Here is an 18,440-nt window from a genome sequence, read left to right on the forward strand (position 1 = left end):
GTCTGGATCAGAATGAGGAAGTTCTCAACATGTGGCCCCCAACAAACTGTTGGAGACTGGATTCAGTAAGAGCTCATTTTCATCACTTCCAGCAGAAAGACAGGTAAACGCAGACCTCACCTGTGGGTCCGGTGTGTGCAGTGGATCTCACCTGTCAGTCCAATGAGTGAGTCTGAAGGTAGGAGGGGCGACAGTCAGATCACACTGATGCTGATCCTAGGTGGTCCACGTCAGGACATCAGGTCTGTGGTTTCTGCTGAGGTGTAAAACTACAAAAGGTAAATAAAGACTTTGTTCCCTGACTCACCTGCTTCATTCGCTGTTAACTCTTCATCACTAACACACAGTCAGCGCTGTGTTAGTTAGTCCAGAAAAAGGAAATTCATCCCAGACACACGATTGAACCTTTGATGACACTCACCATCATGGTGGAGGTCTGACGTCACTGAAGTCTGACGCCATCTGTAAGAGCCAATCAGAGAGCAGTGTCAATGAGCAGGTAGGACAGGAAAACTGATCCTATATAAACCCACCCACTGTCAAGTGTCTGGATCAGAAAGAAGAACTTCTCAACATGTGGCCCCCAACAAACTGTTGGAGACTGGATTCAGTAAGACCTTATTTTCATCACTTCCAGCAGAAAGACAGGTAAACGCAGACCTCACCTGTGGGTCCGGTGTGTGCAGTGGATCTCACCTGTCAGTCCAATGAGTCTGAGGGTAGGAGGGGGCGACAGTCAGATCACACTGATGCTGGTCCTAGGTGGTCCACGTCAGGACATCAGGTCTGTGGTTTCTGCTGAGGTGTAAAACTACAAAAGGTAAATAAAGACTTTGTTCCCTGACTCACCTGCTTCATTCAATGTTAACTCTTCATCACTAACACACAGTCAGCGCTGTGTTAGTCCAGAAAAAGGAAATTCATCCCAGACACACGATTGAACCTTTGATGACACTCACCATCATGGTGGAGGTCTGACGTCACTGAAGTCTGACGCCATCTGTCAGAGCCAATCAGAGAGCAGTGTCAATGAGCAGGTAGGACAGGCAAACTGATCCTATATAAACCCACCCACTGTCAAGTGTCTGGATCAGAAAGAAGAACTTCTCAACATGCGGCTCCAACAGACTGTTGGAGGTTGGATTCAGTAAGAACTGGTTTTCATCACTTCCAGCAGAAAGACAGGTAAACGCAGACCTCACCTGTGGGTCCAGTGTGTGCAGTGGATCTCACCTGTCAGTCCAATGAGTGAGTCTGAGGGTAGGAGGGGCGACAGTCAGATCACACTGATGCTGGTCCTAGGTGGTCCACGTCAGGACATCAGGTCTGTGGTTCCTGCTGAGGTGTAAAACTACAAAAGGTAAATAAAGACTTTGTTCCCTGACTCACCTGCTTCATTCACTGTTAACTCTTCATCACTAACACACAGTCAGTGCTGTGTTAGTCCAACAAGAGGAAATTCATTTGCAACAAATGAGTAATGAACTATTTAAGTCATGTTTCAGATGTTCTGAGGTTTTATCCAGTTAGATGTCACACTTCACTCTTTGTCACATGACAGGAAATGAAAATCTTCGGCTCTTTCGACTCCCAAGCGGCTTGTTGTTGTTATGTTGATTGAATTAATTTACTGTCAACAACAATATAAAAATATGCACAAAATGAATTACTAATGTATTTTTAATTTATATATGTTTATTATATAAATATACCTTTATTTATTTACTCTACATAAAAAATAAATTATTAAAAATACAAAAAACATCAGCCACCTGGTTAGCTCAGTTGGTAGAGCATGAGACTTAACTTCTCAGGGTCGTGGGTTTGAATCCCACTCCGGGTGACACCATCTCCCATGGGCTCACCACCCATGGAGGTGCCATAGGACTTTGGTGCATTGTGAATTGGGCAGGAACTGCCCCTGCGACCTGGGCCTAGACTCAGATAAGCGGCAGATGATGACATGACAAAAACAATATTAAACTTTTAAACAAATTTAAACTTTTCTTGCAGACTCTACACTCTGCCTTTGTATTATCAATATAACTGAAATGGTTCCAGATTTTGCTTCTTTTCCTGGTGTCACTCATTTTCTTAACTATACCCATAGACCAGAGATGTCAAAGTCAAATACACAGAGGGCCAAAAAAACAAATTTGCTACAAGCCAAGGGCTGATTCAATGTTTATTAAAACATATTTAAATTATTATACATAGCCTATTTAACCAATACCTAACAAGGTGTATACTATTTAGGCTAATGTTTAAATCCAGTATTTTTTATGGCTCTGTCAGTAATTTCCAGTGAAAACATTTTCAACAGGCACATAGACAAAAACAAACTTCCTTTAAAGAGAAATCACATGTCCTGTACATTAAATGAATAAAGCAATATTGTCTTATGGCTCTGTTAGTAATTTCAAACGTCCACCTTCCGTTTAGCCATTTTTTAGGGAGGGGGGTAGCTGAAAGTCGACATCTGCTCTGACTGCTGATGGATAATTAAAACGATGCCCGCTTGCTGCACTGCAATAGCGCGAAGAGTTTTGGTAGTCATGACAACCAGGCTAGCACTGCAGTGAGTCTGTTCGCTACCCTTGCATTGTGGATGTGGTATTGGCGCACGCTAAACGCCAGCGGGCCGGTTCTAATACTAATCAAATATCATCCCGGGGGCCATAGAAAATTCTTTTGCGGGCCGGATGTGGCCCACGGGCCTTGACTTTGACATATAGGCCATAGACATAAGACATGGACGTAGCACCCGTGACGTCACCCATTGGTTTCGGGAGTCGGTTTTGTGACCAAACCATGGGCATTTGAGCTGCGCCATCTTGGATTTTAGTGGGACTGTACTTTCCATATTTGGCGAAGAGGCGGTTGCTCTACGGGTCAGCCGGGGTCAACCGGCCGAGAACCCGCCACTTAGCACGGAGCAACCGAGCTAGCCTAAGGCTAATCAGCTAGGCTAACAAGCTAAGCGGCAGCTACATCCACCACACGACAGTCCCCGAGTCCGACACAGAGCATACAACAGAGATCATAATGTTGCTGCTGTGTTTTAAACATGACTGTTTCAGATAGAGAGGTTTTAGATGGAGCTGCAGGGTTTGGTGGAGTTGTGGGGGGAAATTTATTTCTAGCCTGTTATTTAACTGTGAAACAATCATTATTATTTCATATTGATTAACTATATTAAAAGTTATTATTATTATTATTGTCATTGTCATTATTATTAATGATAAAGATCAAAATAATGATGATAATAATATATTAAAATGTTTAATATTTACCGCTGCCTCCACCCACTATCCACTTACAGTTACAGCAGCACACAGCAGCCGCTTACTGACGGAGCTGCTCTGTCCATGCAATGTCGGCCTTTTTAAACAGAAAAATGAGACGAAATAAGATTGTAGAATAGTATTCCCACAATAAACGGACTCTGAGAGCACGGAACACACCGCAACAGCGTTCCTAACATTATCCGCTCTGTCCTCTATCTGTATCAGCAGCGACCATAAATCGGCAATTAAGTCATAAGCCAGTGGCAAAATATGCTAATACATGCTAATTAGTGCAAACATCCAGGTAAAATAGTGAGAAATTTACTTACCAAAAAAACTGCAACACAGACTCCTTAGACTGTCGGTTAGTACAGTCTACACTACAACAAGCCATACTGTCACAAAAACCTATCCGAACATTGGCAAACAAACACGGACACTGCAGTCCCTGTCAACCGCTGGAGGTAGCCGGAGGCCTCTGGATGTAGCCGCCTAGCCCAGCCAAATGCCTGTGCCTGTCTATGGGCTGTCACTCAGCGTAACCACGCCCTAATTTATTAAGCCTAAATAACACAAAAACGGTTGTGGTACAAAAAAATCCCCCCCCCCCACAAAAATTGTACCAGGCTGTAAATATATATATTTTTAGGCTGTAAAGTTGGCTATTTTAACATGGGGGTCAATGGAGAATTGCGACACATCACTACTTCCGTGGATGAATGTCAAGCCGTTAGCCAAAACAGCGCGTGCTAACGCGCTAATTTTGTTAGCACGAATTTATGGAAAACGTGCCAACTTTAAGGAGACTATGAAACAACACACATATTATCATGCCTGCAGACTCACCACAAGTGCTACTGTATGTCCTGTTTCAAGTAAAATCATTAGACTGCCACTGTAAGCTAACTATAAAAGAGACTACTCTGAAGTAATTAGCTAGCTAAAAGCCAGATTTAGCTTAAGACACAGTTTCAGTTTTAGTGTTGTAAAAACGAATTATTGCACTGTTACTGATAGTAGCCTGTCTGTATTGAATAAAGAAAAGAAAGCTTGTTACTCACCAAATACTTTTCCCTAAATGATAACTCCTACAAACTCTGTTTACTCCTTCTGCAAAAGGCGGGGTCTGGCAGCCAAACGAGTCCGGGTAAACTGGCCGGGCACAGACATCTGAACAACCTGTGCCAACAGAATGAAGACCTCATGTATGGAGCAGAATATTTGCTGCCATTCATCTGTGGAGAAGGCAGACTGCATGGATGGATGCCAGAAAACCCAGATCCAGTTCAGCTTCCTCTGATGAAAGAACGGACCAGCTTTTTAGAAGTTTATTGTTCTCTGTCCCAAGTCTTCACAGGTACAGTTTTACGTCTTGGACTTCATCTCTGCTGTTGGTAGAGGCGATGCTAGTAAACAGGACTGAAAAAATATTAAACTGGAATTAAATGTGGAATCAGCTCTAGCACAGTCACCACTTTCATTAGTGAAAGTATTTCCCAATTTGATATCTGGCGAAGCAGAATTGTATTACAGGAGCCAAATGTGACTCCTGTAATAGATGTGTGCTGCTGTCACCACTGTAGAAGTATGTTTTAAAAAGACAAACTGTGTATTGAAGATACGACAGAGTTCAGATTAATTAGGTTAAATAGTTGATTTTGCTTGTCCTTGTATGTTTTTCATTTGATGGAGACTTCAAACTGTCAGTGTAGTACAGCTCACATACATTAGTTTTATTCCAAACTACACTTATTCTAATTAAAAATGTATTTAATGTGCCTTATTAATTTTCTGATCACAGTTTTCTGTTATATTGAATTTCAAATAAACCTACTGTAAGGTAATGGCACTGAGTGCATTTTCTATGAACTACAGAGCACTCGTCAGGTTTTTCCAAATTTACCATAAATCTCATGATGAATCTAACAAGATGCTTTGTTGAATTAGTGTTTTCAATGTCATTAAAACTAAGTAAAGGTAAGTAGTTTTTAATATGTTTCATTGTTGCAGCAACATTAAATACAAAATTCTATTATTTATGTCATTGATTAAAGCTAATGTAGAAATACACTTGTAATTCATTATAAATAAAAGTGTGTTCTTTGATGATTACAGTAGTATGCATAATAGATATATGAAAAAAATCAACAAACTTAGAGTAGAGCTTCATAATTACCTTTATTGCACATTAAAAATGGTTCATTTCAACAATTATATTAACCATCAATATCACAAGAAAGGTGTATAAAAGAATGTAATAAATTGATGAATTAAATAACCAGTTATTTAAAATGATTAAAAACTATATAGCTGTATATAATACAAAAGTGGAAATAGGAGAGCGTGCAGGAGACAAAGAACTGCATAGCCACGGCTGGACAGTATTATGGCCAAGTATTAAAAATATACTTTTTAATACTAAGGTGCATGGAGAGCGATAAAACCAACCATGGCTACTTAGTTTGTTCAGTACAACTGTATTTATGCATATTAGAGCAACTGAATGCTGCAGCCTGCCACCCAGATCAACAGATACGCACACAAAAGGCAGGAAAAGAAAGAAAGTCATAAGTTGCATCAACATCCGTTTCACAACAAGCATGTAAGGTTTCATATAAAATCGCTGGTCATGAGACATTTGCATTATTTTGACTGCACCCTCAGCATGTTCCATTTGCCGCATATTTATTTGAATGTTTGTGAACATTCTCAGTCATCCAGGTCATGATACTTCAAAGTGCTATATGAAGGCACCTGGACTTGCTTGAGGTTCTTGAGGACGTCACCTCTCATCCAAAAGGCTTCCCCAGTGTTAACACAAGTTATCTCAGAAGGTTAGATGCCAGCAATCATTATAAATCTCAAGTTTAAGCTTATGTCCTGTACATTTCCACCTAACTTTCGTGGAGGCTTGAGGAAATCACAAGTTAGTGTTCTTTTGTTTCAGTTATACATTTAATAACTGGTTGATTAATTGTTGATTAAACCTATAAGCTCTTGGCATTTTGTTGTTTGATGTTGTTGTTATACCATTATGTTGGATAATTAATAATTGAATAATTAACCGGGAAATTTAGTATTTGCAGTCCTGAACCTCAAGACCAAATCTCATAGCGAATTTTAGTTATTTTAAGATGGATTTGTTTATTTCATCTAATTTCATCTTCTTATTTCATGTTTCTACATGTTGTAGCTGAGCAAACAGTCTGTAGTTGTTTTTAGCTTGTACTGGAATTAACCAACTTTAAAATGTAAAGAAATGAGTGAGACTTGGGGATTTTGAGATCCACTGAGAGGCAGCTGGGCGGTGGAGGCCGAGCTGGGGAGCAGCTGCAGGTCTCTGGCTTCTTCTCCGAACTCAGTCAGAGCTTAAGCAACGTTGTTATTTAATTATTTATTTAAGAATTAAAAACTGAAATAAGTGGACTTGTTCTCCATTGACTGGGGTGTTAATAATCAGTAATGGAGGAAGCACTCAGATCTTTCACTTCAGTAAAAGAAGGCTACAAATACCACAATGTAAAAATACTCCATTACAAGTGAGGAGCAAGGCAAAGGGTTGTAGTTTCTCATTGATTGATTGATCTTTACATATATACATATATACACAGGTGTGTGCAGATATACATTTATGCACACAGTTACAGACATTTTTAAAGTGAAAGAGGGGGAAAGGGGAGAAGGGGGGGTAGGGAAAAGGGGGAGTGAGAGGGAGAAAGAGGGGTGGGGGTAAGTAGTGGGTGGAGGGGTGGGGGTAAGTAGTGGGTGGGGGGGTGGGGGTAAGTAGTGGGGGGGAGAGAAAAGAGAGGTGTGGGTGTAAGTTGGGGGGGTAAGTAGTGGGAAGTGGTGGTGGTGGTGGGGGGGTGAAAGAGGGCAGTCGAGGTGGTGTAGAGAGGGGACTGTACATCTGCTCTGGTGCCACACAAAGCTTCTTGGCTGGCTGTGTGACCTCCAGCGGTTTAGAAGCAGATGCTGCAAAACAAACAAAAACACTGTTCAGAGACTTTCTAAAATCCTTTCAAAACTGGATACTGCTTCTTAAACTTGTACTGAGTAATATTCAACAGCCATGATGACACAGCTGTTTTCACCTTGTGAGTGTGTGTGTGTGTGTGGGGGGGGGGTTGGAGTCATTTGGTAAATGTTTCTACAATCTGTGGTCATCATAACTTAATATTGCCGTACCTTCAGCCCTGGTTGGTGCCCTGCTCCTCTGCCTCTTCCTCTTTTTGCCCTATACAAAAACAAACACACTTGACTTTCCACCTGATATCAGCTGATAAAAACTCTTTTCCAGGATTGTGTTGTTTTATCTACTGTAATGATGCAAACATGCAGGAGTTGTATCTGAGCACAGTGTACATACATAATTGTCCCTGGAGGACCACTCAGGGAATTGCTGAGCATGGAGCCTCCTCTCCTTTTCAGCCTCTACATAATATTTGGCCTGCTCCTCCTTCGACAAAGAGTTCCACTGTGGACACACAATAACACACTGTCAGTGCACACATTGACACACGGCTACATGCAGCGACAGGCCGACTAGTCTACAAACACAAACATTAAAAACATATTCCAATCATTTCCTTTCAAGAAAAGAACAAAAATTACTGCCAAGATGTGAAGCTTTATGGTTAGAGTGTTGCCTCAGACACTGATCAGTGTATGACTGCAGAAAAATCTTGGACCAAATTGTGATAAAGTTTGTGTGACACAGTGTTTCAAACAGACAGAGTGAGGACACTTACCCTCTGTCCAAGGACAGTGTTTACTGTGGCACTGTCCCTGATGTTCAGTTCGGCCACAACGTTTGGTCGCTGTTCCTCCCGGAACAACATGAAGGCATTGGGCGGCTTCTTGATGTAGGGCTGATTGTCTTTCTCCTGGCTCTCACACCTCCTCTTTCTACGGAAATACAGAAAAGAAACAAAGAACAGAATAAGAGCATGTATTACCACTGTGTACAACTGTGAGGAAAGAAGTATTTTACAAACAAGCAACAAAGTCAGCTGGGATCTTGGTAGCTGCAAGAAATGAAATCAAAAGTGACTATGATTTGATTATAGGTCAGGCTTTGTTATGGTCTTCCAGTTGGTGACCACTGCCACAGAACATGAGCCAGTCAGGCTGACTTACTTTGATGTGGAGGGGCCGCAAAAGCAGGAGCACATCCATCTGTGGCAAACATGTACACCACCTCTCCATTCCTTCATAAATAACATCAGAAACATACATCAGACAACAGAAAAACTGCTTGAAGATAAAAACAAAGGTTTGTACTTGTGTACACTCATGTGTTTGTTTGCATTAATGTGTGTGTTACTTACATCATACCAACAGGAACCAGGTTCCCCGTGCTCGGATGAAGTCTCACCACCGGCACATTTTGATACTGCAGATACAAACATGCACAAATACATGCAATTAGACAAAGTGCATCATCTGTGTCATCTGTCCATCAGGTGTCAGAATAGCCATTCACTAAACCATCACAGAGCAAATCTTCAGCATTGGATTTATCTGAAGAGATTGTGTTTGCTTATTTCTAACCTATATTTAGTATCTCACCTGTCCCTGGCTGTTAGCACCTATCTGGCTGTTCAGGTGACCTGACTGCATATGATAATACGCTGGCTGAGGGTGGGTGTCAAACCTCAGCTCAGCACTGACAGCAGGGGCAACAGGGGCAGCAGGTGGAGGTGGAGGGATGGGTGAGTCTCCCAAAAGACTACCCATCATCTCCTTCACAGTGTCAAGCACTTCTCCCCACTCCATCTGCCCTATCACATGCTCAAACTCTGTGCTGAGATCCATCATCAGAAGTTTGTAGCTGGTTTTTTCTTACTGAGCTCCTATGAGATTGACAGGAAGTTTTGAGGCATTTTTACATGGAATAACAAAAAGCATAAAAGTACCAAGTGCAAACTGGATTCTTGGTTAGAATTTGTGTAACTCCTACCACAGAGGCCACAGAGGTGTGCGATTAGAGAGTTAAGAGTCAAGTTATGACTACTAAAAATGCCATTGCATGCTGAGCTAACTGTTCCTGCATTTAAAAACAACACGGGCAAACCTAGCTTAAAAAATCTTTGCCATGTAAGTAGGTACTTACTGTGTTTGCTGACAGAGTTTACTTCAATCAATAGATGTTTCTTGTCTTCCAGTTTCCAGTTGCCTGTGAGAGTGTACCTTGTGAACTCTGTGAGGTCTGCAGGTGGAATGAACCAACACCAGTCACTTATTGGGTCATGTTCCATAGAATGACATCATCATAAATGAATATAAACATTCTAATTCCTGTGAAGATTCTACAGGATCACAATACTTTTATTGAAGTAAAAGTACTTTTACAATAATGAAAATACAAATCAGCATAGCTGTGGGACTTAAAAAGAAGTGGATGCGTGACACAAATGAAAACCATGAATATCAAGACTTTAATCAGTTTATTATCAGCATTCCAGTTCAAATTTAAATCAAGGAAAAGGTTTATTTACAGTCTACATGCTCTGAGTACTCTACACATCCTGTCCTCTCAGATTAGGTGAAGCTTCCTGTCACTGTTGCCTTTTCATGAGCTGAGCAGAGTAATGGCCCTTCACCAAAACATGATGAATAAACACAAGTTAAGAAACAATGCATGACGATCAGTGCCCTGCAACCTCAAACACAGCTCAGTTACAGTCACACCAATGAAACACACACACAGCAGTGACACAAAAATGTCCTGATTGCATCTTGAACCCTTGTGACGTGATACATCTTCTGCATGTTGTTGAGTGTATCCCCACGTGCACTGGGTGAAAGCCAAAACAGCAGGTGATGAGCACAGGGGTTCAAACACATCTCTGTACTTATAGGGTGTCACATGAGGGTTAGGTTTTTTTTGAATGACAAAAATAGCTTCTATTCCTAGTTTGTCTAAACCGAATTGTTAAATAAAAAATGACTACATTTTTTTCAAACTACAGTCTCAGACAATTCCTGGCCAGTAAATCTGCATTCTCCTTTTACCGAACAAGAAGTGAGATTAGTCCCGTCTACTTCTCTCCTTCCTGTGAGGAGGAGTCAATGCAAAACTCTTCCACCTCTACTTATCTGACTGCAGAGAGGATGACAGAGGACAGTGGACACACAGTTTTTCATGATGGCCTATAGGACAGGACTGCTGCTAGGCAGGTGAAGATTGTCACAGATCTTAGGTTGAAGTTGTCATTAACACTCGAACTACCAGAATTCCACAACTACTAGAATGGCCATAGCAGTCATTCCTACCTTTCATACATAATTTGCATATAATTTCAATAATCAGTGAAAAAAATCTCAAATCTAAGTCTAAATGGAACTGTAATATTAGCATATATAAAAATCAACATCAGGACATGAAATTTAAATTCAAAAGAATGTGAAAATTTATTAGTTAATTTGTAACCACAGAACATGCTATCGAAATTACAAATACAAACTGAAATTAGATCAATATTGGTTTTTTTTTTCTTTGCAAAATAAAAACCAATCAATTCTTCCCTGGATCTTAGGATACAATAACTTCACCAATATGCATTTCAAAAGCATTTATGACCACGAGTGAAAATCATATAACCCAAAATGGCCAAAACAGTCAATCTGTCACAGGAAAAGAATGTGGACATTCACTAAACTGCAGGACAACAACCTGATTTTGAAAGCAATAGTTATTTTAGTGAGCAAGAATGATCATGAAAATATTCTTCTCTAAGTGGGCTCACTTGAACAAGGCATTGGGTTGTTTTAGGGGCAAACACCACACGTCACTGACGCTTGTGGATCTGTTATTTGCAGTCAACACAGGTAATCTTTGCTTTCTCTGCTCTATCTGTTGCTGCTCCTGCCTGGGCTCTCAGCCACACTATTGCAGCTGGTAAAAATGATCACTGACTACAGGGAAATCAAAGGAGTCGAAACATGTTGACTGCACTGCGCTGAGTAAAAAAGTTTTTTTTTTTCGTCAGTGTGTGAATGGTAGTTAGAATTTTGAATAAAAAAAGTGAAAGCCCTAAAATGCACATACACATTAAGAAGGACTGGCCTTCACCCGATTTAATTACTTACTATTTGATTAACAATGTTATGTCTCACATTCTCGTCTCATTTCCTGCTTACTTCTTCAGCAGGCTAATGTAGCTCGATGTCCCTAGAATACCAACTTAGCCTCCACTGACATCCCTGGAAAACCAGCTTCTCTATCTCTAGGACTCAAAGTTTAAATCTAAATATTAACTTTGTGACTCAATAGAAAATATGTGTTTATGTATTTTTAAATAGACATGCTGTTCATGTGGTGAGGGTACTGAGAATGACTGTGCAGTCCCCCTCAGCTTTACGGAACTTTAAAGTGAGTTTTTAGCTTCCCAGATTACAACTTTACAGTTCACTATCATCATTCTCATTGTTTCATTTTTAGAATTACCTGGCTTTAGTAAATATTTTGAGTTGGTAGAGAGCAAAAACTGAGCTGCAAGAGAGTGAATATTGGACTTATATTCACCAGGTGAACAGAAACACGGGTTAAAAGGACATGCAGCATATAAAACATGATACAAACAGGGTTGGAGGTGGACAATGTTAGAGGGCCGGAGTTTAGATTACAGTTAGTGAACAGTTAGTGGATAATGTGTGCTCAGCAGATTACAGTTATGATAGGAGACAGAGCACAGAAGCAAAAAGCTGTCACAACTGGTAATTATTTACATTACAGTCTGCATAGAATATTAATCCAAAATTTAAAAGTGTGGAACATTAAACAACAGTAATGTGTTAGAAATGGATAATTATAGACAATAAACAGCAGCAGGTGGGTGGAGCCAGGACCACAGACAGAGAACATGCAGCTCCGGAGCCAGAGATACCTGCAGAAAGGTACAGAGAAAGAGAGACCAGAAAGAGACAAGCACAGGACTACGGGACAGAGAGGACACAGAGTTAAAGAATTGACCAGCAGCTTAATTCAACGTCGCCCGCTCAGGCCCGAGGAATGCGTTTAACTATGGTCGCTGGAGTCTCTAACTTCATTCATTTCGCAAAATGCATACATTTATTACACATGCCATTATCGCTAAAGGAGCCAGAGGAGTAACTAAACATCTCACACACCGAGCAGGAAAGAGGAGAGACAGCGGGGGAGAGAGAAACCATTGCTAACAGCTAAGCTAGCGGACCAGAGACAGAGCGATTAGATTTGCACGTGCACAACAGATGCAATATACGTGTTATAAAAGTTAATGCTGATTGATACGCTCGGATAACTCGAAACAGTCCAAACATGGACTGACAGAACAGCAAACAGGAAGTGACACAATACGTTACCACCACGTCTACGTCAGGTACGTCAGGTCAAGATTACAGCACATTACTTCCTCGTTGGAAAGTGCTGTAGCATTAGCATGAATGTTTTGACTGAATTTAATGGATTTTTTTTTTTGGTCCGTTAATTTACAAACAGGCAATATTACAAGATGTCTGAAGGAGCAGAGCTGGTGGTGGAGCTGAAACAGAGAGTCAGCTGCTGTATAGATGAAGCCAAAGCAAAGCTGCACAGCCTTAGTAAGGACATATGGAGCCACCCGGAGCTGGCTTATGAGGAGAGGAAGGCTCATGACAGACTGGTAGTGTTTTTCCGTAAGGAGGAAGGCTGGACGGTCGACAGTCACTTCAAACTCGAGACTGCATTTCGGGCCACTTGGGGGACTGGAGGCAGCGAGCAGGGAGACGTGGTCAACGTGGGCTTCCTGTGCGAGTACGACGCTTTGCCTGGTATTGGACACGCATGTGGACACAACCTGATAGCTGAGGTTGGAGCTGCTGCGGCTCTTGGGCTCAAAGCTGTGCTGGAGAGCACACAGAACCTCTCTCTCCGGGTCCAGGTAGGACAACTACACATCATGTTGCAGTGTTGAGAGAAGTTGATCCCAGGTTAGAACAGTTGTTTATAACAATGCAGTTTGGTTTGCTTGGACAGTTAAGATGAATATGAGTCTCTTCTTAAGAAGAAATGCAGGTCCAGAGTGCAGGGCAGAGTCTGGCCACTAGGAACTGAGCCAAAACCCAAAGCATCATGGTTAATTACAGCGTAGTCCATTTTTTTGCTCATAGTGATCAAGCCCAGCTTTAATTGGAACCAGTTTACACCCACAACAGATGCATAGTTTAGCCATTTTTATACATATCCCCCAGGTATAGAGGATTGAATGTAGCTGGGAAGTTCCAGGATAAATTGAAATAATCGCCATTTTCAATATTTGGTCAAATCCCTTGCTGTCAGCATCAGCAGACACCCTGCTGATTTTAAACATCCACAGATACTGAGAAATGTTAAATACAGGTTGTGCATTTGTGATCCATAAAGCTTATATATTCGACTTTCCTCCACAGGTGACAGTGCTGGGGACTCCAGCTGAGGAAGATGGTGGAGGTAAAATTGACATGTTAAGGGAGGGTGCGTTTGAGGGTCTGGATGTGGTGTTTATGGCTCACCCATCTAAGGAGGATGCCACATACCTGCCCTGTGTGGCAGAGCACGAGTAAGCTTTATTACAGTACACATCTCCTCTATGAATATGTTATCTTTGTATGTTTCTTATGTATGCTAAAAAGTTGACATTTTGATGCTCCCTCTCTTTTTTTTTTTCCTGAGGTGTGGTTTGTCTCATGTCTTCCAGTGTAACGATAAAGTACCACGGTAAGGCGTCTCATGCCTCGGCCTACCCCTGGGAGGGAATCAATGCGTTGGATGCAGCGGTGCTGTGCTACAACAGCCTGTCTGTGCTCAGACAGCAGATGAAGCCAGACTGGAGAGTTCACGGTGAACAACTGCTGCTCCTCTGTTCTCCTGTGTCGGAGTTGAGGAAGCTCTGACTCAATCATGTTTTGCTGTGCAGGTATCATAAAGCATGGTGGAGTGAAACCAAACATCATCCCTGCCTACACTGAGCTGGAGTACTATCTGAGGACCCCCTCAGTCTCTGAGCTTTCTGTCCTCAAGGCAAAAGCTGAGGTGTGCTTTAGATCAGCCGCTGTGGCAACTGGCTGTGAGGTGAGAACACGTTCAGCTGAAGCACATTCACTGTAAGGTCTGCCCCACAGCTGCCTCAGAGGATAATAATGCTGATTTCTTTGGTGAAGGGTCATTCAGGAAATTTGTATCTGCTTTTCAGATTAATGATATTTTACTTCAGCTGAACTGCTGAGGAGAGACTGTAGAAATACAACAATCAATTTCCAAACTATACCCAGTTTTATAGCCCACTTCTACTGAAAGTTCTGTAGCTTTAAGTCAACAACAATCTGTCTGCCTTTCAGGTTGAGGTAGAGTTTGCAAGAAATACATTTGACAACATGCTGCGCAACTCTGCACTGGAGGAGCTGTACGAGAGAAATGGAAAGGCTCTGGGGATGGACTTCACCACAGATGAAGATGTTCTCAAAAATGAATCAGGTAGGTGTACATCTGTTGACTGTGAAAAGCAGCTCTGTGATGGACATGCAGCATCAGAGCTGGGAACAGGAAGGAATGAAGAGGTGACTGAAAGGCAGGTGGGGTTATTTGAAAGCTCTGTAGGTTCCCAGCAGCTGCACCACCTTAACACACCTCATTTTCTTTCTACTATTAAACTTTGTTAAAGGAAGCAAATAATGACATTGAACTATTACTTTAAATACAGACATGGATCAGTGACTGAGCATGATGCCCCTGCTGAACCTTTCCTTTTCCTCACTTCTCTGCTCTTTTTAGGCTCCACGGACTTTGGCAATGTGACATTTGCGGTTCCTGGCATCCATCCGTACTTCTACATCGGTTGTAATGCTCTCAACCACACAGAGGAGTACACCGTTGCTGCTGGTGTGCACCCCATTCTCACACATGCACACACACATGCACACATAGGAGCTGCTAACATCACCTTTTAGACTTTAAATGTTAACTCTTTGAACTTGATTTATGGTAGTCTGAAAAACATTAATGCCTGACTTAGACTGATCTGCGTTTGTATGGTTGACAATGAGTGTGTCATTGTTGCAGGTGATGACCGAGCTCAGTTCTTCACCCTGAGGACAGCAAAGGCTCTCGCCATGACGGCCCTGGATGTCCTGCTGCTTCCAGAGCTACTGCAGAGGGTGAAGCAGGAGTTCACTGAGGCCAAACTGAAGGAGGACAGAAGGCTGGCAGCGTCTGCAAAACAGAACTGATGCAGGTGCAGGCTGCTACTGTTAATGCTTTTGCTTTTATAAGCATTGATTATTTTGTGTCAATGTGTTGATTTTGTTGTCATGTTTGAAATTTACTTTCGCTTATCAGTTAAATTGGAAAGAAAAATACTTTCATGCTGACGCCAGAAAGTTATCTTTAATTAACCCTTAAAAAGGGTGACACAGTTTTATATTGATTTCCAACAGCTAAACAAAGGCAACTGAACTTGCTTGAGGTTCTTTAAGATGTTTCTCATCTGAAAGGCTTCTTCAGTTCTAATTGGCTGGTATGTTGAAGTTGTAATCATTTGAGTCCTGGGAGAAAATCAGCAGAGCACAAATGATCAGATATGACCAGAGGGAGACAGTGTGGTATCCCCCATCACAATATTTCATTGATGGAACAGGTGACAGGAAATACACCATAAAAATAAAGTTAATCATAATTGATAACATGTAATGACAATACAAATTATGTCATATTAGAGGCTAATTTATCATTTGCCCAAAAGTTGAAAATTAGCTTTTTGTCTAACATAGTCATATTTACTGGTATACTAATCAATATGTATTGTCCCTGTTTAAAAAAAAAGATCAGTACAATAAAAATAAATATCAATAATAATTTACTGATGAGCACCTCATGTGGATTGACTGGTTCTTATTTTGACTTGCCAATGAAAAGTGTGATGTTCACTGCTTCACATCTATCATACAGGGAAGAGTGAATGAGTGAAGTATAAGACAGAGAAACAGGCCAAAGGTAGAGAAAAGGTGGAACAAGATGCCTGTAGAGCTTTTATTCAAATATCACGTTTCAGCCATAGGTCTTCCTCTGAGTATGAACAGTCCAATATACAACAGTCAAGGTAATGAGCTAATTCAACTCAGGTGTACAGCAGACCCCACCCAAACACTCAGGTAATCAAAGAACAGTTCCACTAACATAATGACAAATCCACTTCTAAAATTCTAAACAATAAAACCACCCAGTTGGTTCGCAAGTAGAAAGCTTTTAATGTGAAGCAGCAACTGCAAAGAAGGAGCAGGAGAGAAGAAATGAATTATATTGCAAATGTTTTTGTGAATGCTGGGTACTTACAGGGTAAAAAACCAGGGAAAAAACTTTGGGAAAGTTTGGGGAAAAATGGTGTTGACGACAACAAATAATCCATTGAAGTGATCAGAAAATCCTCAGTATTCTGATGAATTTTCATTCTTCACATGGTCTTAAAAAATGATGACCTCAGAAATACAAGGACAAAACTTGTGATTCAACTGTGTGTTTGTTCGTTTTCTACTGACTGAATGACCCTCACACGCTGAATACACTGACACAACACGTTTTGTCTCCATGTTCATTATCTGTCTCCACAGTCACACTGACAGCATCTGAGGTCCAGGCAGATCAAACTCTGTTCAGCAGCCCCTTCTGGCTACTTCATTCTTGAGTTTATTGGTGAAGGCTGCTTTTGGAAAGTGGCCAGCTGCCTGAATCTGGCAACAAAAGAGACAGTAGCTGTTAAGATCCGTAAGGAAATTGGTTTTATCCAGGACACTGAGACACTGAGATAGGTAGATCTTTGGACTTATATATTATACTAAACACAGGATTATATTCCTGTGTTTAGTTTTCATCAGTTCCATCAGAAAATGGCCCACCAACTGCTGATACCTGTCTATATAATCAAGTTTTTTCATTCCTCCTCTTTTCTCTCCAGGTGTCCAGGTGTCATCAATGTCCTGAATCCAAACCGCACTAATGTGGTGATGTTCTTTGAGTGGTTTGAACATAATGGTCAGACCTGTCTGGCATTTGAGTGTTGTGATCAACCCATGGGGGAGATGTTTTGAACTCTTTGTGGACATTTTGAACAGCTTTGGATTTTTTATAGCTTCTCCTGGACTCTTTTGGGACTCTAGTTTCCTGAGTTTTTGGTTCTTTGATTAATGGTTTTGTTATGTTGAAGTCATGTTACTTGTGTTTTTGGTTTTCTTGAACTCGTTCTGTAGTTCCCGTGTACTTCCTGATTCGTCTTAGTCTACTCCTTGCCTTTGTCTGTTTCCCACCTTTGTTGATTGTCTGCCCTGCCCTAATGTGTGTCACCTGTTGTCAATTAGCCCTAGTGGATTTTAGTCTTGTTGCTCCCCTGTCCCCTTGTCAGTTCATCTGTGCTGTGCTGAAGTCTGCCTTCTCAGGCCCCCGTGCATGAGTTCACATCATCGTTTTGTCTCCCAAGTTGTTCCTTGTGTGCCCCCCTTGTGTACTTTCCTCTGTGGCTTGTTTTTTCCTCAAGGAAAGACTTTGGATTTTCTGAATTTTTCTCCGCTGTGGATGATTTTCTATTCTCCCTGTTTGACTTTTGGCCAGTGGCTTTCTGCCAGTGTACTTATGTTATTAAAAGGACATTATTATGCACCATTCTGTCCAGTGGAGATTCTGTATTTGGGTTCTCTTCCTTTGTGTTCCTGACTGCAGCAGTGAAGTCTTCCTTGATGCCTTACCAACGCAGGTCTGTTTGCAAGAAACACCCTGAGGCTTCTCCTGAAGTCCACTGATTAGGGCTACAAACAGGAGAAGGCGAGGCTTGTGTTCAAGCTTAAAGTCTTGCCTGACCTGTCAGTGCAAAATGACAACCCCCAGGTTCGAATAGGTCATAAATGGAACACTATACAGTCAGCAGACCAGGTCTTCAGTCGACTGAAACATTAGGATATTGTTGGTTTGCCGCAGTTGGGCAAAGCTGGTCTTGGGTGGGGTGCAGCATGCAAGATGTGGTCCAAAGCCAAGGAAGGAGTAAAAATACCTTTTGATCTCTGAAGTCATTAAAATGGAAGAATGAAAATACATGAGAGAGCTGTCAGCCAATGGCGACAGGGCAGCTGGACTACCTGGGAGGCTGTGTCAACGCAACTAGTTTGTGGGCA

At 41.5% G+C, this 18,440-nt stretch overlaps 2 protein-coding genes and 1 non-coding gene across 4 annotated transcripts; 2 read left to right on the forward strand and 1 right to left on the reverse strand.

Moving 5' to 3' along the window:
• Positions 1–1,770: 1,770 nt before the first annotated feature.
• On the forward strand, positions 1,771–1,843 carry trnal-uaa. The gene has a single exon. It is a non-coding gene; the product is annotated as a tRNA-Leu (tRNA).
• A 5,270-nt stretch (positions 1,844–7,113) lies between these two features.
• LOC121200008 (transcription factor 7-like 1) lies at positions 7,114–8,721 on the reverse strand (the record flags this gene model as incomplete). Its single annotated transcript, XM_041065035.1, has 6 exons — positions 8,615–8,721; positions 8,424–8,494; positions 8,036–8,192; positions 7,654–7,761; positions 7,473–7,521; positions 7,114–7,259 (listed from the first exon to the last, which is right to left on the reverse strand). Coding segments are annotated over exons 1-6 (624 nt in total), but the record flags the coding sequence as incomplete, so codon positions are not given.
• Positions 8,722–12,651: 3,930 nt separating this feature from the next.
• On the forward strand, positions 12,652–17,927 carry LOC121200028 (peptidase M20 domain-containing protein 2-like). 2 transcript variants are annotated; one of them, XR_005896482.1, is made up of 9 exons: positions 12,652–13,189; positions 13,698–13,846; positions 13,985–14,127; positions 14,204–14,358; positions 14,625–14,760; positions 15,058–15,165; positions 15,346–15,517; positions 16,890–17,087; positions 17,234–17,927. XR_005896482.1 is itself a non-coding variant. In XM_041065060.1 (8 exons), the coding sequence occupies exons 1-7, from the start codon at positions 12,782–12,784 to the stop codon at positions 15,510–15,512; spliced, it is 1,266 nt and encodes a 421-aa protein (XP_040920994.1). In that variant the 5' UTR covers positions 12,652–12,781; the 3' UTR covers positions 15,513–15,517; positions 16,890–17,927. The 2 variants fall into 2 exon arrangements, 1 of the variants encoding a protein (XP_040920994.1); XM_041065060.1 differs by having other exon boundaries at positions 16,890–17,927.
• Positions 17,928–18,440: the final 513 nt, after the last annotated feature.

This window comes from Toxotes jaculatrix, chromosome 19, assembly GCF_017976425.1.
Source record: "Toxotes jaculatrix isolate fToxJac2 chromosome 19, fToxJac2.pri, whole genome shotgun sequence".
NCBI classification, from domain to species: domain Eukaryota; kingdom Metazoa; phylum Chordata; class Actinopteri; family Toxotidae; genus Toxotes; species Toxotes jaculatrix.

What these genes read in the sequence shown, in the direction of transcription:
- LOC121200028 (XM_041065060.1), top strand. Translation starts at nt 12,782, where the DNA reads ATGTCTGAAGGAGCAGAGCTGGTGGTGGAGCTGAAACAGAGAGTCAGC. An exon ending in ACCTCTCTCTCCGGGTCCAG is followed by an intron (nt 13,190 to 13,697) that starts GTAGGACAACTA and finishes TTTCCTCCACAG; the next exon opens with GTGACAGTGCTGGGGACTCC. An exon ending in CTGTGGCAACTGGCTGTGAG is followed by an intron (nt 14,359 to 14,624) that starts GTGAGAACACGT and finishes TCTGCCTTTCAG; the next exon opens with GTTGAGGTAGAGTTTGCAAG.